General features: G+C 43.7%; 1 protein-coding gene across 2 annotated transcripts in view; it reads left to right on the top strand.

Moving 5' to 3' along the window:
• The window catches only part of POC1A (POC1 centriolar protein A), a 115,444-nt gene that overhangs the window by 24,862 nt on the left and 67,015 nt on the right, over positions 1–23,567 (top strand). For both annotated transcript variants that reach the window (XM_024195641.2, XM_024195638.2), the window contains exon 7: positions 2,252–2,385. In XM_024195641.2, coding sequence (XP_024051409.1) covers positions 2,252–2,385 — 134 coding nt within the window. The remainder of the gene's footprint in view (positions 1–2,251; positions 2,386–23,567) is intronic.

Raw genomic sequence — 23,567 nt, 5'->3', positions numbered from 1 at the left:
TTGACTACATTTATTTCAGAAGCATTTTGGCTGTAGAGCAGTGTTATGGTGCTAGTTTGCTGAGACCACTGCCTGTCATGCTGACCAGTATTGCCTCATTGTTAGTATTCTTCCCTCTGTCTATATCCATCTGTTGTCTCATTTTATACTTGGTCCCTGCCCCAAGAGGCTTACAATCCGTCTTTTTGTTCTGTGTTTGTAAATGCCTAGAACAGTGGTGTCCCTGATCTATGAGTTGGTCCGTAGTCACTAAGGTAGTACAGATAATAAATAGCAATAATTGATGGCAGAGGAGGACAGATGGAACTTTCTCTGAGCTTAGGCTGCCAAGAAGTACTTGGGCACAAAAGCTGTGGCTGCCTACAAAGCTTGGCCTCGACCTGTCTGCAGGGTTTGTATGGTTTCCTTCCATCCTAGAAAGTTCCCATGCTCTTTGTTGAAGTTGGAAGTAGTTCATTTCCTGTCCCAGGCTTCAGAGGATCCACTCTTGGCCACCATATTTCTGGTCAAAGTATTCTGTTCTGAAACTTATTCCTTTGATAAAATAGATGTACGTCCATTAACTGAATGGGTATATGGAGAGGGGAATAATAGATATGAGTGTGGAGGCTATATACATTTCATTAGCAGTAGAAAATTATTGGTGAAATATTATCCCATTGTGATGGGTTCTTATACTAACAACCCTATTCTTGTGACATGAGCCAAACTAAAATATCTATAGTAAAAATTTGTTCTATTTTTGATCTCTGGATCAGTTTGTCTCCAGAAATTTGTGTTTCTCCCCCCCCCCCTCCCCCCCACTGCCCACCAGTTGGGAAAGTTAATGTACATGATGGCATTAAATTCATTATTTCAATTACATGAGAAGGTTAAGTGTTTACCTGAGGCAGTAATCATTTCCAGGTTACCTGGGTTGGATTAAGAATCTTCTTTTGTATAGTTTTTGAAAGACACTTTAAGAATTGTTGATGTGAGAACTGCTGTTAATGTTTAAGGGGAAATATTTTGTGTTAACTTAACAAGATTATTTCAGATTTTACAATCTAATGATAATGCAAGGTGTTATGTGCTTTTAAAATTCTATCTGTGGTTTGTAGTAAGACTAGGTAAGTTTAATGTGCAACTTGGATTGAAATAAAAACTAAGAATTTAGTCTTTGTCTCTTTTTATAATAAAGCATAAATTCAAGGCGCTAGAACGTTTTGGAGCCAGATAGTGTAACTAAGAGACAAATTAGACTTCATATTCAAAACATCTTTAAGTGGTGGTTACTAGTATCCTGTAATATCACATAGGCATAAGCAGTTGTACATTATGTGAAGTACTATATGTTCCCACAAACAAATATGCCCAATAGCATATTTATGCTATAATACATAATTATAAGGAGATCATTTTGTTGCAGAAGGTTTGAAAAAGATGCTATTCAGAATTTTAATTCATACTTTTCCTGAAGTTTTTTTTTTTTTTAATTCTTCTAAGTACCGCTCTTAGGCTCTGTCCCGATGTAGAAAGGCTTGTATCACTGGACATGCATGTTTCAAAATTAAAAATCCCCAAATACTACTTACTGTTTTAACAAACTTTCAATGTCCTGGTGAGCTTTGTTGAAACTATAAAGACATCTCATGCTAGACCTTCAAATAGGGCCGCTATCAAACATATGTTTTCAAGATGGCTGGTACTTCTCTTACAAAGTGTCTTAAACTAAGACTGCAGATTTTGGAGGAAGATGAAATTTTGACACAAGTGGCAAGTCAAAACAAAATCACTTTCCGTATTTTTTTTTTTTCACAAAAGTGTTACTTAACATTCTCCCTGAGATGCAGGCTTTGAGGTTTTGCCTTCATTTTAAGATGGCTTAGAATTTGAGAAAAGTAGAGCCTTGGTGGAAAAATGTTTAATATTCAGTTTTGACTCACAGAATCCCTTTTCACTGGTAAGAGAAGACCTTGGTGTACAGTTCAAATTTCTGGTTTAAACCTAAAATGCATAGGGCCAAACCGGGCTTTGGAGTAACTGGCAAAACTTACTCTTTCTCAGACCTGAATATGACCCTCATTGTAGAATGCTTTGAAAAGAGTTCCTGCATAATGTGAAAATTATGATCAGAAAACACATTAAACATATTATAACAGAGTATTGGAACGTGTGTGTGGGGGGGGGGGGGGCGACTTTTTTTGTAAAATTGGTTTTAGACGTTGGATATGTGTGTGTATATATTTATTTTATTTTTTTTCTCCCCTAGTGCACAGTGCTGTGGTAAACTGTATTTCCTTTCACCCCTCTGGAAACTACCTCATTACTGCCTCCAATGATTCAACCCTTAAAATTCTGGATTTACTAGAAGGAAGGCTGCTGTATACTCTTCATGGTCATCAGGTGAGGAGAATCTTCACTATTACTTTTGTAAAGTAATGCGTAAAGCATGTGGACTCAGCAGATGGACAGAGAAACGATGCTGAGTCAAGTGTTAGGCTTCAGTTCTCTCGGCCTATAACTCTTAAGGTTTCTCGATTGAATTTTTAATTAAACCTGAAATCTCATCGGTGGTGGTGGTGGAGGAAATGTAGAGAAAACATGACAAGAAATGTAACTTATTAATCTAAGGTACTGCTTTCATAAGTAAGAAAAAAAGGGAGACAGTATACACCTCAGTTCTAGATTTGGCTTTAAAATTGTTTTACAAAATAAGTTCTCACAATTTAAAAACAATCTTTCCTTGAGAATCGGCTACTGAAATAAAAAGTGCTAATACATGGGGATCAATATTGGAAATTGGCTCTATACACAGACTAGTTACTTTGCCTGATAGGGTTTCTGGGAACAAGGAGGGGTATGTTCCTGGGTGTGATTTGGGGGTGAGAGCTTTTCTGGAGTCCTCCCATTTTGGCAGCTGCCTAAGTTAAATTATCTTCATTTGATTACTTAATATTCCTGATTGGCAGAGTTAACTTATTTGTATTCTAGTATTTATGCTGCTGGGTGTTTTGTTGTGGTAGGTCTAATTCTATTCAGAGTGCTTGGAGTTCTTGTGTTTTTTTTAAATGTTAAATCTAAATAAATAGTCTAATTTTACTGTCCAAGCTGAGTGAGGCAGCAAAGGCATGAATAATGAAAAGCAAACAAGTTCTAAAATATTCTTTTGCAAGATGATGATGATAGTGACAACTTAAATTTTAACCCAACGGTGTCCCTATTGGCTGAGGGCTGGGACTTCCAAAGTCAAAGGGCTTTGGGCTTTTGTAGCCCCACTTGGAAGCCCAAGTCTTGTAGGCCCCATTTTGAAGACCCTAGCCTGAAGCTGTATAGAGGGGTGAGTTACATGAAATACAAAAACGAGCTATCCGCTAAATACAGGACATGTGAAAAACACCACACACACAGACACACACACACAGACACACACACACACACACACCCTGCTTTCTTTCATACTTAACAGTTAAGGGGAGCAAGGGCATTAATTATTTACTGGAAGGGGGCTTAGGTAGTGGAGAGTAAGGACTTTGTGCCTTTTATAGTGAGTCCTAGTTTGAGAGCAGGAGAAGGGGGGAGCAGAGGGAGGAGGAGTGTCTTTTTTAGTAAATGATGAACTTATTTACTCAGGAACCTGATTTATACATACTTTTTTTTTTTTTTTTTTTTTTCTGCCTCCCTCTTTCTCCCCCCCCCCCCCCCCCCCCGCCATGTGGTTGCATAAATGAGAGAATTTGACCTTGGCCTGGAGTAGCTCCAGAACTGAAAAGGTAGTGAATAGCTGAGAGTCATTAAACTCTGCATTGTGCAATACTAGAGGAGACTTCATTTGTAGTTTTATGTGGATTGATGCTATATTTTAAAAAAATGATTGGATTCTTCTTGAATCAGCTAGTCAGATGTGGGACTAACCATTTTGCATTGGATACATATGGACACAGACATACAAGTCACTGAGTTTTGAGTCTGGTCTAGGTCAATCAAACATGCCTCTCATCTTCTGCTGGATTCCAGCATTCCTTGTTACATTATATTAGCAACAGCTGGAAACGCTTCTGCAGTGATGGACTGCTACAATCTGCATTGCAACACATTAGGTCCTCCAATTAGGGAGTAATGGAAGGAGGTGGGGATGAGAGAGAGCATTTTTTTCTAAAAATCAAACATTCTTGTGCAATCTTAGTAATGTATTAACTTAAGGCCTGGTTCAACAAACCTGTTCTGGCCCTGGGTTGATTTCCTCAACCTTATAAAATCTACTATGTTGATTTAGAGGCTGATTTTAACACACTTTTTGGGGGGTGAAAAAGTTATGTGATATGTATTGTGTCTTTACCCCTTCCTCTCTAATCTTAACACAGCTGTCTGTACTGCCCCAGTGACAGAGAGATACAGCAAGTGTACACCTATCCAAGCTAGCTTTGATCTAGCTAGTTTAAGTAACAGTAGCAGTGAAGCCATGGCAGCATGGGCTATACAACTGTGCCTGGGACCCTGGGTATGTACTTGGACAGCTAGCCCATGCTGCCATCTGCTGCTGGTGCAGCTTCTTTGCTTTTGGTACCTGAACTAGCTAGCTCGGTGATGTCTGCATGTGCTGCTGTCACACTTCTGATGGCAGTGTAGACATCTCCTAAGTCAGTGTCAGTAACTACTGTGGTTGAAAATGAAGTGTTAAAAGACAAATGTATTTTTTTTTTAAATGAGCAAGATTGTAGAAATACTAGTCACCCAGATGAACAGCTTGTTCTGAAGACATTCTTGACTTGTGAGTTTGTGTGGGAGAATATGCTTGGTCCAGATTTGGTGGTTCTTCTGACAGCTGATTGCTGTTCTGGGACAGTCATTCGTAAGCGAAAACTTCAAGAAGAAAGACTTGAGTTCCTTCAAACATGCTTTGACGCAACTGTTGGAGTGCCAGGAATTTGTGTTACCGGCTGATTAGCTCTAGTTTACATAGGGAGAATTGCCAAGTTTATATTGCTGTCTTTAATTATAATGGAGCTGGCCCCTCATACCAGAAAGATCATTAGAGAGACTGGAGTTTGTAGCTCTGACCTGACATCTTGCAGCTGCAAAATATCATGCTGTAGCTGCACATTTTTATTCTTAAGTGCTTCAAGTTGTAAAATACTTTCACTCACTCTCATACAAATGAGACTTGGTATGCAAGCCCACCATTGATATTTGTTCATCATACAGGAACGGAATGTTACAGGACCTTTATAGGTCATTCTTGGGTAGTCATTAGAAAAATGTAAATATGTACTCTGTATGTATACTTTCTCTGAAGGTTTTAATGACTACTTCCAGACAACTTCATTAACAGAGTAGAAGTTGTAAGCAAATAGTTATGTAAAACATTAGTATTGTTATATTTATAAATAGGAGACCAAACAATGCAGAGTTAAGATTCTGCAAGCAAACCTAACTTTGGCCATATAATCCTCACCTTCTACCCACCTGATTGGTAAGTGGTAAAACTATAGAAACTCTCCACTTCACTGACTAAAACTGTAAGACACTTTAAACATGTGTATCAGCATATGGATGTGCTACTCCGCTATCTGCTGTCAAAATAGAGGACAGCATCAGATTTGCATGCAGTTCCAGGATTTCGGGGTTTGTGTGTTTTTTGGGGGGGGGGGAGGTTGAGGTAGATGTACATGTGTCTGTGTATGGGGTCTTATAAGTAGGGAAATTTTTAGATACCACTTGAAATATGGTAACTGGAGGCTTTTATTTTTCCATTTTTAAACTTTTTTTAAAAAAAATTGTGGTCAAAAAGCTAGTGAAAAAGTATCTTGTAAGTATTTATGTATTTTTTTTTTTTTTATTGGCATACATGCTCTCTTTACTAACTGTGACCTGAAGTCATCTAAATGTTTTTTCTGTGACAAGATAATTTATCTGTATAATGGCTTCTTACCTCTACATTTTTAAAGAAGTAATTGCCTTTGTCAATACCACTCTTTACCTGACAGAAGGGATTAAATGTCATGCCATCATGTGCTCACCCATCAGTAGGGTGAATTTCCGCCACTACATCTTCCTTATCCACTGCTCAACTGGTTGTCAGTGGATAAATGGGTGGAAAATGTCTGCTGCTGAGGCACGTTAGTATGCAGTTACCTCTGTGGAAAGGAAAGTGACATTGGCTCAAGGACTGGTGGGTCATGGTGTCTTTTAGTGGAGTCACTGAATTGAAGATGAGGTCTAGGATTCCCCCATCTGCTCTCCCTTATGGGAGGAAGGGTGTGCATAGATGCTGTCAGTCAGGAGCAGAAACTCTTCCGGGCAGCTCTGGTGGCTGACATGTTTTCCTTCCTGGATGTGGAGGAGGGTGGTACAGGAGGCCCATGAATAACTGAATGACTTTGAGGGAAAGATTAACTTGGTGAACTGCTAACCGTAGTGATCAGTGTTCCTTTTCAATTTATCTCTAACACAAAGAGCTAGAAGCTGTCTTGTTAACAAAAGTTTAAACAGAGGAATTCATAACCTCTGTCAGGACTTAACAGTTTTGAAAAGTTTTGGGAGTTTTACAGTGAGTGACTTTCTCCAAAATTGACTTCCCAACTATTCTAAAATTCTTGGACGCTAGTTCTCATTGCAGGTAACAGAACAGAACTTCAAATTTCCAGACCAAGCCATTTTTGAGCTGACATAGTAAGAGAAGTTATTCTCATTTCCTAAGATGAAAAGACCTCCCATTTGCGAGACTTGCTATGTCTAATTAGCCTCAAGTTTGGGGTGATTGGCAAGGGGGAGAATCTCATTGGGTCTGAAGACATTCATGAAACATTTTGGGTAAGGAGGCTTAGGAGGATTTAAAAAATGAAGCTTATAATGGAAAGCTTGTTCTAGCTTTGACAGGGGAGTAACTATCAGGTCTTCATTATGGCATTTGTACAGAAAGTTATAGGACTGCTCTTCTGTTAGACTCATATAGCGCTTTATACTAGATGGTACGATCCCCAGGTTTTATAGAGCTTACGAATCCCCCTGTAGATGAGATTTGATTTTTGTGAAACCTGCTTTGCAAGTAGTTTATAAATCTGATAAGAATATTTTCTGTTCCTGTTTTTTTTTTTTTATTTTTATTTTTTTTGGTAGGCCTTCTCCAAAAAGCCAAATAACTTTTTGTCTTGATTATATTTAGGTGTAACTTAAGACATGCCAGGAGATTAAGAGGGAGGGGCAGAGTTATGTGTGTGTTGGAAAGAAGGTAAAAGAGCAGTACTACCAGAACATTTTTATAATTTAAAAACATTGTTATTTATAATAAAATTTGATGCTGGAAAACTAAATTTGCTTGGGGTCAGTAGCTTGTTGCGGGGTTGTTGGCATTGTCGTTTTTTTTTAAGTACTAAGCATTTGAGAGTGGAGATGGGAATAGCAAACAAAAATGGGAGGGAGGAAATAAAAGCACAAATCCTATTAACAGATGATAGAAACTAAGTTAAATTTTGGGTCTCTGATTCCCAGGTTACAGTGATGTCTTTTTATAAACTGAATGTTTTAAGACTTAGCAGCAGCATGTGTAATGTTCAAACTCTCCGTGAGCAAAATTACTATAAAAGGGTGTGGTGGTGCTAAATAGCAATTTATAGTACCTAGCAGGTATATTTACTGTGTAACCGACGGCTACCACAAACAGTACTATTTTACCTTTTAATAGTAAAATATTTAGTGAAGATAATATGTTTAAAACAATTGCCACCTCTGACTATGAATTTTTTTGAAAGCTTGTATATTACTCCTGTTGTGGAAAACATTACTGTTTTTGCCGAACTGCTTTCTGTCAAAGAAATGACATAATATATTACACCATAAATTCAGTAATTAAAAAATAAATGGTATCAATGGCAGAGACTTACCTTGGTTTCCTCTGCAGTGTCACAAATTGAACCATATTATGCATGTGTTTATATAGAAGTATTCAGAGTCATGTATAACAAACAATACATAAGAGTATTTTCAAAATACAGATGGGTAATTGAGAACAGCCATACTGGGTCAGATGAAAGGTCCATCTAGCCCAGTATCCTGTCTTCTGATAGTGGCCAGTGCCAGGTACCCCAGAGGGAATGAACAGAACAGGTAATCATCAAGAAATCCATCCCGACTCCTTTTAGTAATAGGAGGTGGTGAGTGCAGAAATTGTAAGACTGACTTTTTTTTTTCCTTAATGGCTACGGGCCTGATCGTACATGCGTTGCTCCTCCTGAAGCCTCTAGGACAGAAGACCCGAAAGTGGGTTGGGACCCCTTTAGAATGGTGTGGCCAGGACAGGCTTAGACTTGCTGGGGCCCAGGGCTGAAGCCTGAGCCTCTCTGCCCCAGGCCAAAGCCCGAGGGCTTCTGCCCTGGCTGGCGGGGCTCAGGTTGCAGGGGCAGAAGCCCTTGAGCTTCAGCTTTGGCCCCCCTGCCCAGAGCAGTGGAGCTCAGGCTTTGGCGCGCCTCTCTCTTCCCCCCCCCCCCACCTGGGGCAATGGGGCTCCGGCAGGCTCAGACCTTGGGGGGTTGTGAAGTAATTTTTGTTGTCACAAGGGGATCACGGTGTAATGAAGTTTGAGAACCCCTGTTCTAGGAGTTCTGGATGTGCAAGGAATTCAGGAAGGGAGGGGAGTCTGGATGAAATGACTGAGGGGAGACATAACTCTACAAATACATAAAGGGACGGTGCAAAGAGGACAGGAAGCTACAACCAAAAAGTAGTGAGCTTGCAAGACCGCAGGGTTAAGTATTTAGAAAAACTCTAACCCCAATAACCACTAAACAATAGAGCCTGCTCTTACCTGGGGCTCTGGAATCTCCATTAATGAAGACTTTCAAGGTTCAGTAAGACGACATTCTATTCTGAAAGGCTTACAATAGTCTTCTTCCCACTCCCTGGCGCAATGTGTCCTAGCTGCCTCGTTGGGGCACCTGCTGCATCGCTCCTGCCCCAATTCAACTTACTTTCTTACCAAGAGGGCCATGTGCTTCACTTGGTCTCCATTAAGCAGACACCTATCTCTCACTGTTGCTGAGTGCTTTGTCTTCAACCATCATCTGGTCTCTTTCAGCATTGCCCATCAACTCCCACTTTTATGCCCTGTCACTTGGCCTTTCTATGACACCCATCCTATTAGCATTAGGGTGGATTGATTTTAAATCAGCAATATAAATCACCAGGTGGAAAGCTTTGATTTTAAATTATTTTAATCAACGTTTCCATTTGTACTTCCTTTATTTTTTAAAAGAAAGGTGCATTCTTATTGGTTAATATAGTAGAATCTCAGAGTTACAAACTGACTAGTCAACCACACACCTCATTTGGAACTGGAAGTATGCAGTGAGGCAGCAGCCATATAAATAAGAAGAAAACAAAGAAAGAAGAAGTGGGACCACTAAACACTGAGGATGGAGTAGAGGTTAAGGATAATCTAGGCATGGCCCAAAATCTAAACAAATACTTGGCCTCAGTCTTTAATGAGGCTAATGAGGAGCTTAGGGATAATGGTAGGATGACAAATGGGAATGAGGATATGGAGGTAGATATTACCACATCCGAGGTAGAAGCCAAACTCGAACAGTTTAGTGGGACTAAATCGGGGGGCCCAGATAATCTTCATCCAAGAATATTAAAGGAACTGGCACATTAAATTGCAAGACCATTAGCAATTCTCCAGTCATACGGTACAACCCCTGAGTTTACAGATTCATTAAAAATTCTTGCTAACATAATTCCTATTTTTAAGAAAGGGAAAAAAAGTGATCCGGGTAACTACAGGCCTGTTAGTTTGACATCTGTAGTATGCAAGGTCTTGGAAAAAAATTTGAAGGAGAAAGTAGTTAAGGACGTTGAGGTCAATGGTAATTGGGACAAAATACAACATAGTTTTACAAAAGGTAGATCGTGCCAAACCAACCTGATCTCCTTCTTTGAGAAGGTAACAGAGTTTTTAGACAAAGGAAACACAGTGGCTCTAATTTACCTCGATTTCAGTAAGGCCATTTGATATGGTTCCACACGGGGAATTATTAGCTAAATTGGAAAAGATGGGGATCAATATGAAAATTGAAAGGTGGATAAGGAACTGGTTAAAGGGGAGACTACAATGGGTCATACTGAAAGGTGAACTGTCAGGCTGGAGGGAGGTTACTAGTGGAGTTCCTCAGGGATCGGTTTTGGGACCAATCTTATTTAATCTTTTTATTACTGACCTTGGCACAAAAAGTGGGAATGTGCTAATAAAGTTTGTGGATGATACAAAGCTGCGAGGTATTGCCAATACAGAGAAGGACCGGGATATCATACAGGAAGATCTGGATGACCTTGTAAACTGGAGTAATAGGATGAAATTTAATAGTGAAAAGTGCAAGGTCATGCATTTAGGGATTAATAACAAGAATTTTTGTTATAAGCTGGGGACGCATCAGTTGGAAGTAACAGAGGAGGAGAAGGACCTCGGAGTATTGATTGATCACAGGATGACTATGAGCCGCCAGTGTGATATGGCCGTGAAAAAAGCTAATGCAGTCTTGGGATGCATCAGGCAAGGTATTTCCAGTAGAGATAAGGAGGTGTTAGTACCGTTATACAAGACACTGGTGAGACCTCATCTGGAATACTGTGTGCAGTTCTGGTCTCCCATGTTTAAGAAGGATGAATTCAAACTGGAACAGGTACAGAGAAGGGCTACTAGGATGATCCGAGGAATGGAAAACCTGTCTTATGAAAGGAGACTCAAAGAGCTTGGCTTGTTTAGCCTAACCAAAAGAAGGCTGAGGGGAGATATGATTGCTCTCTCTAAATATATCAGAGGGATAAATACCAGGGAGGGAGAGGAATTATTTAAGCTCAGTACGAATGTGGACACAAGAACAAATGGATATAAACTGGCCATCAGGAAGCTTAGACTTGAAATTAGACGAAGGTTTCTAACCATCAGAGGAATGAAGTTCTGGAACAGCCTTCCAATGGGAGGAGTGGGGGCAAAAGACATATCTGGCTTCAAGACTAAGCTTGATAAGTTTATGGAGGGGATGGTATGATGGGATAGCCTAATTTTGGCAATTAATTGATCTTTGACTATTAGCGGTAAATATGCCCGATGGGATGGGTTCTGAGTTACTACAGAGAATGCTTTCCTGGGTGTCTGGCTGGTGAGTCTTGCCCACATGCTCAGGGTTTAGCTGATCGCCATATTTGGGGTCGGGAAAGAATTTTCCTCCAGGGCAGATTGGCAGAGGCCATGGGGGTTTTTCGCCTTCCTCTGCAGCGTGGGTCATGGGTCAGTTGCTGGAGGATTCTCTGCATCTTGAAGTCTTTAAACCACTATTTGAAGACTTCAGTAGTTCAGACATAGGTTAGGGGTTTGATACAGGAGTGGGTGGGTGAGATTCTGTAGCCTGCGTTGTGCAGGAGGTCAGACTAGACTATCATAATGGTCCCTTCTGACCTTAAAGTCTGAGTCTATGAGCAGCAGAGACCAAAACAAATACAGTAGAGTTCAGTACTGCGTTAAACGTAAACTACAAAAAAAGGGAAAATTTAATTTTTTTTGACAAAATAAGGAAACGGTTTCTGTCCTTGTTTCATTTAAATTATGATTAAAAGCAGCATTTTCCTTCTGCGTAGTAAAGTTTCAAAGCTGTATTAAGTCACTGTTCAGTTGTAAACTTTTGAAAGGACAACCCTAACGTCTTGTTCATAGTTACGAACATTTCAGAGTTACAAACAACTCCATTCCTGAGGTGTTCATAACTCTGAGGTTCTACCGTATAACCATTAAAATGTTGATTTACAACTAATTAGAGCCTTTACATTAGATTGGTACACCTTTTTGCAACATAGGATGGTATGCTATAACTCTATACATTTTAAAGCAATTATATAGCTTAATGTTTTCAGATTATTACTTCTACATTGTTAGAATGTTAGAAGATGAATGATATACTACTTATTTACGAAATAACTTTTTGCTCATGATTTATGTCAAGCTGCATTAGGATGGTAACTAGAATTTAAACAAATGCACAAAACAGCATATAAAATTTCTTTTTATTAAAGAAAACAACCTTAAATGTTTTGGATACATACACTTCTTTTATCAAAACATTTTACATTTATAACTAAATTTATAATAAGTTTAGGCCTTAACATATTTTGTATTACGTTCAGAATTAGCATTAAATAAGTTTATTTTAAAAAGAAAAACTTATAATTTAAATAAATGTTTTTTTATCCACTCTGATCAGCATTAATGACTTCTGATCTGCTCTAAGCTGTCTGCCTGCCTGCCTGCCTCTCTTCCCTTTCTTTCCATTGATATGGTGGTTGATTCTCTCCATGCTTCACTCTCTTCCACCCTTGATTCTTTTTGACCCCCCCCTCCCATCACAAAGTCTTCCTGAAAACCCCCAGCCCTTGCTCATGCCCAACATCTTTCCTCCACTCTTCCTGTCATGCTAAAGAGACTCTGTGGTGGAAATCCAGGGACCATGCTGGCTTCTCCACTACAAATTTGTTCTCTACTTCAGGCCTGCCAACGCCCTAGTTAAACTACTAGATTGAATCTCACATATCACAGTGCCAGCTGCCTTTTAGCCACCTGTAACTCACTCCTTAAACCTTCCCTCTTCCTGCTTCATTCTGAACAGGATCTCACTGACTTCTTCCAAGAGAAAATGGACAAATGTGATGTGACCTTCCCTTTTCCCTCGGCTTGTCTTGTCTTCCTCTCCTACAGGTCTCTTCACCCTTCTTCCCTGTGACTAATGTAGAAGTTTCTCATCTGCTCTCCTTGACTAACCCCTACCAGGGCCGGCTTTAGCAAGAGCGGGGCCCGATTCCTGGGGGCGGGGCTTGCTGCAAGCCCCGCCCACAGGAATCGGGCCCCGCTCCGGCCAGGGTTGCCGGGCTTGGGTCTGACCCGGGGCGGGGCCGCGCCGCGGGGGCCCCGGGCCGGGGCCGCGCCTGCGTGCTCGGCGGGAACGGGCGGCACCTCCCCGGAGCCCTTCTCGCGCCCCCACCACCCCAGCTTACCTTGTGCTGCCTGCCCGCCCGCCCCTGCTCCTTTTCAGACTTTCAGAGATTTGCGGGAAGCAGGGGAGGGGGCGGAGCATTCAGGGGAGGGGAGGAGGGGGAAGTGAGCTGGGGGCGGGGTGGAGAGCTGCAGCGCGGGGCCCTCTTGGCGCGGGGCCCAATTCAGCCGAATCGGCCTAAAGCCGGCCCTGACCCCTACATTTTCCCCAGTGATCTGATCCCATTTCCTGATCTCCCATGTGCCCACTCTCTCCTTCCCTTACTTGTCTCCTTAAGCTCCTGCTCTTGTGACTTTTCTCCTCAATACAAGTCTCTCTTACCTTAAAACAAACCCATCCTTGACAGTACTTGCCTATCCAGCTACCACCCCATCTGCCTTCTTCATCTCTAAGCTCAGAACATGCAGTTTAAAATACACCTCTACCCCGATATAATGTTGTCCTCGGGAGCCAAAAAATCTTACCGCGTTATAGGTGAAACTGCGTTATATCAAACTTGCTTTGATCCGCCGGAGTGCGCAGCCCCGCCCCCCCGGAGCACTGCTTTACCGCGTTATATCCTAATTCGTGTTATATTGGGTCGCATTATATCCAGGTAGAGGTGTAGTTATCTAGAGTTCCTTTCCCTCAGTTCCATCCTAGACCCTCTCCATTTCAGCTTGCACTCCTTTTACCTCACTGAAACAGCTGTCACTAAAGTTTATGATCTCTTCCTAGGCAAAGCTCAGAACCAGCATTTCATTATCATCCTCCTTGACCTGTCTGCACTGTCAACCATGCTCTTCTTGAAATCTTGTTTTCCATAACTCTATTCTCTCCTCATTTTCCTCCTACCTCTTACTGTTTTTTGGTATGTTCCTCCTCACCTCTTGGCCAATTTTCTTTGGAGTCCCACAGGGTTCTGTTGGTCACCTGCTCTTCTCCCTCTATAGTTTATCTCTAGGTAATCTCATCTGCAAATGTAAGTTCAGCTACCCTTGCTATTCTGGCAATTCACAGATCTACCTTTCTACTCTGGACCTGTCACCTGTTCAAACTAAAATCTCAGGGTCTCTCTCTCTGTCTGACATCTGCTTGTGGGTATCTAGCAGCTCAAGCTCAACATGGCTAAACAGCTCTTAATCCCCACCACTGCTTGTCCTTCCTGTTCCTTTGTTGATCACTGTAGACAATACCACTATCCTGCCTGTCATGCAGGCCTGCAGCCTGCGTGTCATCTTTGACTCAGACCTCTCCAGGTCCTCACATCCAGGCTATGTTTAAGTCTTGCAGAATCTTTCTGAATCACATCTCTAAGGGTATGTCTACACTACGAAATTAGGTTGAATTTATAGAAGCCGGTTTTACAGATATCGGTTTTATACAGCCGATTGTGTGTGTCCCCACATAAAATGCTCTAAGTGCATTAAGTCGGCGGACCGCGTCCACAGTACCGAGGCTAACGTTGACTTCTGGAGCTTTGCACTATGGGTAGCTATCCCACAGTTCCCGCAGTCTCCACCGCCCATTGGAATTCTGGGTTGAGATCCCAATGCCTGATGGGGCAAAAAGAGTGTCGCGGGGGGTTCTGGTTACATGTCGTCAGGCCCCTCCCACTCCGTCAAAGCAACGGCAGGCAATCGATTCGCGCCTTTTTACCTGGGTTACTTGTGCAGACAACATACCATGCCAAGCATGGAGCCCGCTCAGCTCACCGTCACCATATGTCATCTGGGTGCCAGCAGACGTGGTACTGCATTGCTACACAGCAGCAGCTAATTGCCTTTTGGCAGTAGACGGTGCAGTATGACTGGTAGCCTTCATCGGCGATCTGGGTGCTGGCAGACGTGGGGCTGGCAGCCCCTTGCCTTTTGGTAGAAGATGGTGTATTACGACTGGTATCCGTCGTCGTCGTACTGCAGTGGCTGAAACTCCGTATGTCCCCCAGTCGCTGCCTTCCCAATGACGATGATGGCTATCAGACGTAGTACGCTATTTTCTGCCAAGCGCCCAGTATTTTCTGCCAAGCACCCAGAAGATGCTGAGGGCTATCAGTCATGCTGCACCGTCGTCTGCCAGCTTAAGATGTAAAAAATAGATTTGTTCTGTATTCATTTGCTTCCCCCTCCCTCCGTGAAATCAACGGCCTGCTAAACCCAGGGTTTTGATCTTTGTGGGGGCCATTCTGTGTGACAGTTGTTTGTGTTTCTCCCTGATGCACAGCCACCTTTGTTGATTTTAATTCCCTGTACCTGTACGTCTTGTCGTCACTCGCCCCTCCCTCCCTCCGTCCGTCAGATACTAGTTTCGTGCCTTTTTCAGACCAGACGCCATAGCACTGGGATCATGGAGCCCGCTCAGGTCACCGCGGCAATTATGAGCACTATGAACACCACGCGCATTGTCCTGGAGTATATGCAGAGCCAGGACATGCCAAAGCAAAACCAGGACCAGCCGAGGAGGCGATTGCAGCGCGGCGACGAGAGTGATGAGGAAATTGACATGGACATTGTGGAAGCAGAAACATAACTCAGTTTTTTTCTCCGACAACATAGACCTCTCACAAGGCACAGGCCCCAGCAATGTGCAAATCATGGTGTTACTGGGGCAGGTTCATGCCGTGGAACGCCGCTTCTGGGCCCGGGAAACAAGCACAGACTGGTGGGACCGCATCATGTTGCAGGTGTGGGACAATTCCCAGTGGCTGCGAAACTTTCGCATGCGTAAGGGCACTTTCATGGAACTTTGTGACTTGCTTTCCCCTGCCCTGAAGCGCCAGAATACCAGGATGAGAGCAGCCCTCACAGTTGAGAAGCGAGTGGCAATAGCCCTGTGGAAGCTTGCAACGCCAGACAGCTACCGGTCAGTCGGGAATCAATTTGGAGTGGGCAAATCTACTGTGGGGGCTGCTGTGATCCAAGTTGCCAGGGCAATGAAAGACCTGCTGATATCAAGGGTAGTGACTCTGGGAAATGTGCAGGCCATAGTGGATGGCTTCGCTGCAATGGGATTCCCAAACTGTGGTGGGGCGATAGACGGAACCCATATCCCTATCTTGTCACCGGAGCACCAAGCCACCGAGTACATAAACCGCAAGGGCTACTTTTCAATGCTGCTGCAAGCCCTGGTGGATCACAAGAGACGTTTCACCAACATCAACGTGGGATGGCCGGGAAAGGTACATGATGCTCGCGTCTTCAGGCACTCTGGTCTGTTTCGAAAGCTGGAGGAAGGGACTTTCTTCCTGGACCAGAAACTAACCGTTGGGGATGTTGAAATGCCTATCGTGATCCTTGGGGACCCAGCCTACCCCTTAATGCCATGGCTCATGAAGCCGTACACAGGCAGCCTGGACAGTAGTCAGGACCTGTTCAACTACAGGCTGAGCAAGTGCCGAATGGTGGTGGAATGTGCATTTGGACATTTAAAAGTGCGCTGGCGCAGCTTACTGACTCGCTCAGACCTTAGCGAAAAGAATATCCCCATTGTTATTGCTGCTTGCAGTGCGCTCCACAATATCTGTGAGAGTAAGGGGGAGACATTTATGGCGGGGTGGGAGGTTGAGGCAAATCGCCTGGCCGCTGATTACGCGCAGCCAGACACCAGGGTGGTTAGAAGAGCACAGCAGGGCGTGGTGCACATCAGAGAAGCTTTGAAAACGAGATTTGTGACTGGCCAGGCTACGGTGTGAAACTTCTGTTTGTTTCTCCTTGATGAACCCTCCGCCCCCTCCCCCCCCCACCCGGTTAACTCTACTTCCCTGTAAACCAACCACCCCACCCTCCTCTCCCCTCCTCGAGCACCGCTTGCAGAGGCAATAAAGTCATTGTTACTTCACATTCATGCATTCTTTATTAATTCATCACACAACTAGGGGGATAATTGCCAAGGTAGCCCGGGATGGGTGGGGGAGGAGGGAAGGAAAAGGACACCCTGCAGTTTAAAACTTTAACTGTTATTGAAGGCCAGCCTTCTGATGCTCGGGCAATCATCTGGGGTGGAGTGACTGGGTGGCCGGAGGCCCCCCCACCGGGTTCTTGGGCGTCTGGGTGAGGAGGCTATGGAACTTGGGGAACATATCATCCCGAGTCCGCCGTTTTCTCCTTCTAATCTTCACTAGCCTCTGCGAAGGAGAAACATTTGCAACTGGTGGAGGAGAAGGGACAGGTGGTTAAAAAAGACACATTTTAGAGAGCAATGGGTACACTCTTTCACGTTAAATTTTGCTGTTCACGTTACACAGCACATGTACTTTCGTTACAAGGTCGCATTTTTCCTCTTATATTGAGGGCCTGCCGGTTTGGTGTGAGAGATCATTCACGCAGTGCCAGGCAACAGATTTTGGCTTGTAAGCAGCCATGGTAAGCCACAGTCTTTTGGCTTTTTTAACTTTCTTAACATGTGGGAATGGTTTCAAACAGTAGCGCCCTCATTTCCCATACCAAGCACCCATTGGGTCGGCCATTTAAAATGGGTTTGCAATGTAAAAGGAGGGGCTCCGATTTCACATGCAGCACAAACCCAACTAACCCCCCTCCTCCCCCACACCCATTTCTCGGGGATGATCACTTCACCCCTCCCCCCCACCGCGTGGCTAACAGCGGGGAATATTTCTGTTCAGCAGAGCAGGAACGGGCACCTCTGAATGTCCCCTTAATAAAATCGCCCCATTTCAACCAGGTGACCGTTAATGATATCACTCTCCTGAGGATAACAAAGAGCGATAAGGAATGGATGTTGTCTGCATGCCAGCAAACACCGGGACCATACGCTGCCATGCTTTGTTATGCAATGATTCCAGACTACGTGCTACTGGCCTGGCGTGGTAAAGTGTCCTACCATGGCGGACGGGATAAGGCAGCCCTCCCCAGAAACCTTTTGCAAAGGCTTTGGGAGTACATGAAGAAGAGCTTTCTGGAGATGTCCCTGGAGGATTTCCGCTCCATCCCCATACACGTTAACAGACTTTTCCAGTAGCAGTACTGGCCGCGATTGCCAGGGCAAATTAATCATTAAACACGCATGCTTTTAAACCATGTGTAATATTTACAAAGGTACACTCACCAGAGGTCCCCTGTGTGCCCTCAGGGTCTGGGAGCACGCCTTGGGTGAGTTCGGGGGTTACTGGTTCCAGGTCCAGGGTGATAAACATATCCTGGCTGTTGGGGAAACCGGTTTCTCCGCTTCCTTGCTGCTGTGAGCTATGTATATTATCTTCATCCTCATCTTCCTCGTACCCCGAACCCACTTCCCTGTGTGTTTCTCCATTGAAGGAGTCAAAGCACACGGTTGGGGTAGTGGTGGCTGCACCCCTTAGCATGGCATGCAGCTCCGCGTAGAAGCAGCATGTTTGCGGCTCTGCCCCGGATCTTCCGTTTGCCTCTCTGGCTTCGTGGTAGGCTTGCCTTAGCTCCTTAATTTTCACGTGGCACTGCTGTGCGTCCCTGTTATGGCCTCTGTCCTTCATTGCCTTGGAGACCTTTTCTAATATTTTGCCATTTCGTTTACTGCTACGGAGTTCAGCTAGCACTGATTCATCTCCCGATATGGCGAGCAGATCCCGTACCTCCCGTTCGGTCCATGATGGAGCTCTTTTGCGATCCTGGGACTCCATCACGGTTACCTGTGCTGATGAGCTCTGCGTGGTCACCTGTGCTCTCCACGCTGGGCAAACAGGAAATGAAATTCAAACGTTCGCGGGGCTTTTCCTGTCTACCTGGTCAGTGCATCTGAGTTGAGAGTGCTGTCCAGAGCGGTCACAATGAAGCACTGTGGGATAGCTCCCGGAGGCCAATAACGTCGAATTCCGTTCACACTACCCCAAATCCGACCCGCAAAGGCCGATTTTAGCGCTAATCCCCTCGTCGGAGGTGGAGTAAAGAAACCGGTTTAAAGGGCCTTTTAAGTCGAAAGAAAGGGCTTCGTCGTGTGGACATGTCCAGGCTTAATTCGATTTAACCCTGCTAAAGTCGACCTAAACTCGTAGCGTAGAGCAGGCCTAAGATACAGCCTTTCTTATCCATCTGTGCCGCTGAAACTCTCGTCAAGGCTCTCCTTGCCTTGCAACTTGATTACTGCAACATTGTTCTCTCTGGTCTTAACAAATGCAGTCTTGGCCTTCCCATATCCATTCAGAATGCTGCTGCTGCAAAGGTCACTTTCCTAGCTCATCACTTTGACTGTCACCGTCTTCTTTGTATACAGGTTTCCACCTTCTCTATCGTGCCAGACATAATCACCTTATATTTTTCTTTCAGTACACTTCGCAGCCTGTTTCCACCCTACCTCTCTTCTCTAACTGTCGACACGTTGACTCCTATCTCTGATCAGCCCATGATGCTGCCTCCATTTCCCACTTGTAAAATTTTCAAATGAGCATCTTTGTCCTTTCTCCCATGCTGCCCTTCATGCTTGGAAGGATCTCACTGTAAACATCTGCAAAACTAACTCCTTATCCTCTTTCAAAACCCTCCTTAGTCTCCTTTGAACATGATACCTACAAAAACCTTGGTAATGGTTAGCCTGCTAATGTAGGCAGACCACAGCCTGTGATGCTAACCAATATTGTCTCGTGCTCCCCTATGTGTCTGTGTGCATCTGTCATCTCTTGTCTTATACAGGTGAGTCTCATCTTACGCGAGGGTTCCGTTCCGCGGTTAGTGCATAAAGCGAAAACCGCGTATAGTCAAAATTACATTGAGTTGAATGGCGGGTGGAATCACCCGCACAAGTACAGTATTAAAATGGTTGTTTTTCTTTCTTTTTTTGTGTTTTTGTTTTTGCCGACTGCATAAAGCTGAAATTGCGCATGTTAAATGTGCGTAAGATGCGACAGACCTGTATATAGATTGTAAACTATCCGGGGCAGGGGATGGTCTTTTATTCTGTGTTTATACACCACCTAGCACAACGTGGTCCTGGTCGATGATTAGAGCTCTTAGGTGCTACAGTAATACTAATATTAATAACAAAAGTCATTCCTGCCAAAGTACAGAAGGATGGACAAAGTTATCTGCTAGAGATCTGTTGCAGTCCCAAAGATTTGAGTAATGGTGCAAACTAGGAAGTTGAGAGACCTGCCTAAGACTTGGACAGGGTGATGTTACTTGAAGAGACATGGCTTGTTCTCACTTTTTCATCCTCACAGGTATACTTCACACTTTTTTGTTTTGTTTTGTTTTGTTTTGTTTCAATTTGCAGTACTAAAACAATTGAGAGAGTGTAAAAACTTTTAAAAGATTCTACTAATCCCAAAATATACACATAGTCTAAGACTGCATCTTAATGTCAGTGTTTCTTTTGTTTGTTTTGTTTCATGTCAACAAATTAAGTGTGTTATATCTATTGACCTGTCTGTTCCCCTTGTTCTTTCCATTTGTACACAGGTGTCTTCTTTGATATCAGGTTCTATTTTTAGCCCATTTATATCCTGTTGAATCTCCATTTTCCTCTGGCATATGGTAGCTGCTGTTCTTGCTGTTTACATTGCTTGTTTGGAAGTGATTTTTGTAGCATGCTAAATTACCTGAATATACAGTACTCAAATATTTAGTGACCGATAAAATCATTTAAAGAACACTAGTTCTACAGCTTAGACATCTGGGTTGGTCTTGATTGTGAATAGCTTGTCTGATGTAAATTTCTGTCTGTCTTTTCCCCACCTGTTCATTACAGTCATGCTGTTCACAGTGGAACTTGCATTAGAAAGGTGTTAACTTCAGATGAAGTACGTAATACCTGGAGGATTATAATCTTTCCAGAATGTTGATCTTTCTTTGTAAGACTTCTTTGTTTATTTCAGAAATGTCATATCCTTCAATATTGCACCAGAATTTAGATTTTTCCAAGCAGATTGTATGTTTCACACTTGCGTAATTCCTGGTTGGTTTATTCTATTTAGAATCTGTCTTCTTGAGAGTGTGTGGTAGTAATTGAGAGTTTAGCAGTTCTTAATATGGAGAAGGCAGGGGCCACACATGTATGAATAATCTCTTTTTTGGGGGAAGATACAGCTGCAGGGATAGTTGGACTACTACAGGGGTTCTCAAACTTCATTGCACCATGACCCCCTTCTGACCCCAGGAGGGGAGACCGAAACCTGAGCCCACACAAGCCCCCCTGCTCCGGGCGGGGGAACGGAGCGAGGGCTTGGGCTTTGGCCCCGGGCCCCAGCAAGTCTAACACTAGCCCTGGTGACCCCATTAAAAAGGGGTTGCAACTCACTTTGGGGTCCTGACCCACTGTTTGAGAACTGCTGGGCTACTAGTACAGTAACTCCTCGCTTAATGTTGTAGTTATGTTCCTGAAAAATGCTACTTTAAGCGAAACGATGTTAAACGAATCCAATTTCCCCATAAGAATTAATGTAAATGGGGGGGGGTTAGTTTCCAGGGAATTTTTTTTCGACAGACAAAAGACTAAGGCCTGGTCTACATTGGGGGTGCGGGGGGGGGGGGATCGTTCTAAGTTATGCAACTTCAGCTACATGAATAACGTAGCTTAGACCTAGTCGCCGCGGTGTCTTCACTGCAGTGAGTCGACTGTTACTGCTCCCCCTTCGATTCTGCCTGTGCCTCTCGTGGTGGTGGAGTACAGGAGTCGATGGGAGAGTGCTCGGGGGTCAATTTATCATGTCTAGACTAGATGCGATAAATCGACCCCCGCTGGATCGATCGCTGCCCGCCAATCCGGCGGGTAGTGTAGACATACCCTATGTATATACACACACAGTATAAGTTTTAAACAAACAATGCAATGATGATTGTGAAGTTTGTTGAGGTGGTGGAGTCAGAGGGTGGGATATTTCCCAGGGAATGCCTTATTGCTAAATGATGAACTAGCACTCGGCTGAGCCCTCAAAGGTTAACACATTGTTAATGTAGCCTCACACTCTACAAAGCAGCAGGAATGGAGGGAGGGGAGACTGCATGGCAGAGAGAGACAGAGACATACACCGTGTGTGAGAGAGAGACACGCATTGCCCTTTTAAGTACGCTGACCCCACTCTAGGTACACTGCCCTTTTAAGTAGATCAGCAAGTTGAGACAGCCCCTGCTGCCAGCAAGCTCCCTCCCGTCCTGAGCCCTGTTATGTCCCCCCTCCCCCACCTGCTCTATGGAGATAGGGTAAGCAGTGGGGAGAGGGACACCCTGACATTAGCAACCCTCTTTCTCTCTCCCCTGTCCCCCCTTCCCCCCCCCACACACACAGCGCAAGCAGGAGGCTCCCGGGAGCAGTGGCGGGAGGGACAGCTGAACTGCCTGGCAATTGATAGCCTGCTGGGTGGCTGCTGCACAGGGAACTTAGGGGAGCGGGAAGCTGATAGGGGGAGCTGATAGGGGGCTGCCGGTCCACCCTGGTTCCAAGCCCCCACCAGCTGGCTCCAATGGGCTGCTCTTTCTGAACCAGTGGACAAAGCAGGCGGCTGCTAAACAACATTATAAGGGAGCATTGCACAGCTTTAAACGAGCCTGTTCTCTAATTGATCAGCAACATAACAACGTTAACCGGGACGACTTTAAGTGAGGAGTTACTGTATTGTTAATAGTCCCTATAGCCCACACTGGTTGGCCTCTAATTGTGGTAAGTCCTGTACAAACATATAGAAATTGGAACTGCCAAGTCAAATCCTGGCAAGACCTCTCCAATAAGAGGTGATTTATGCTACAAGAAAGTTGTTTTAAGAACTCATTTCAAATCCTTCCATGGGGATTTGTCCTCTTTAAGGAATTAGCAGGAGATTTAGCCCCCTTAAAACCATAGATGGACAGATGTCCTGGGATCTCAGGACATTCATAGCCTCCATTTGTGCAGGTGTAATCTTGTGCCTGTGTATTTGCATGCACAAAGAAATGTGGGTGCGAGTAGCAGCAGTTGTCTGTTTGCCAACAATCAGATGAGCTTAGTGGTTTACAACAGCAATTTATCTGACCTATATGTATTTGTATATGTTCAGCATTTGTAAGGTTCAATGTATGTTCTTTTCTAAGCACATTAGAGGAAGAAGGGGAACTGGGTAACGGGGCATGGCTTGATTTTTGGGAAAATAAGTGCAATGCTATTAAAGTAGCACATCCCCTTAACTTGATTAAGGATAATGAAAAGCTGCCTGTCTGGGTGCAGTGTGACCTGAAGTAACATAGCAAGATTACTCAAACTCTACTTTAGTCAAAGTATATATTTTGTGTTCTCTATGTACGTATTGACTCGTTAAATTAACTTTCCCAAAAGCCTTAGTCATCTGCAGTCTCTGGAAACCTGATCCAGACTTAGACAGAAGCTCAGCCATATACATTTATTGAAGCAGGCTGCAAAGTAATTGTTTAGTGTCTGTCATAATATTTCATTCCCGGTATTCTCCACTATTTATTCCTAATAGAACAGTTTGTCTATTGCGTCTGTACTTAGATAAGTATTTCCTAACTCTGCTTTATTGCATACAAGTGTCTGCCTAATCCTTTTGAGACTGTGTACTTCTTAAATGTTTGTGAAAATACTTTAAACCAGATGTTTAAACCTGTGTGAATAGTACTGCACTTCTATTCAACCACTACTTCAGTGGAAGACTAGTTA

The sequence above is a fragment of the Terrapene carolina genome, unplaced genomic scaffold, assembly GCF_002925995.2.
Source record: "Terrapene carolina triunguis isolate 2854851 unplaced genomic scaffold, T_m_triunguis-2.0 Scaffold232, whole genome shotgun sequence".
Classification (NCBI taxonomy): Eukaryota; Metazoa; Chordata; order Testudines; family Emydidae; genus Terrapene; species Terrapene triunguis.
This window is presented reverse-complemented; position numbering and strand designations above follow the sequence as displayed.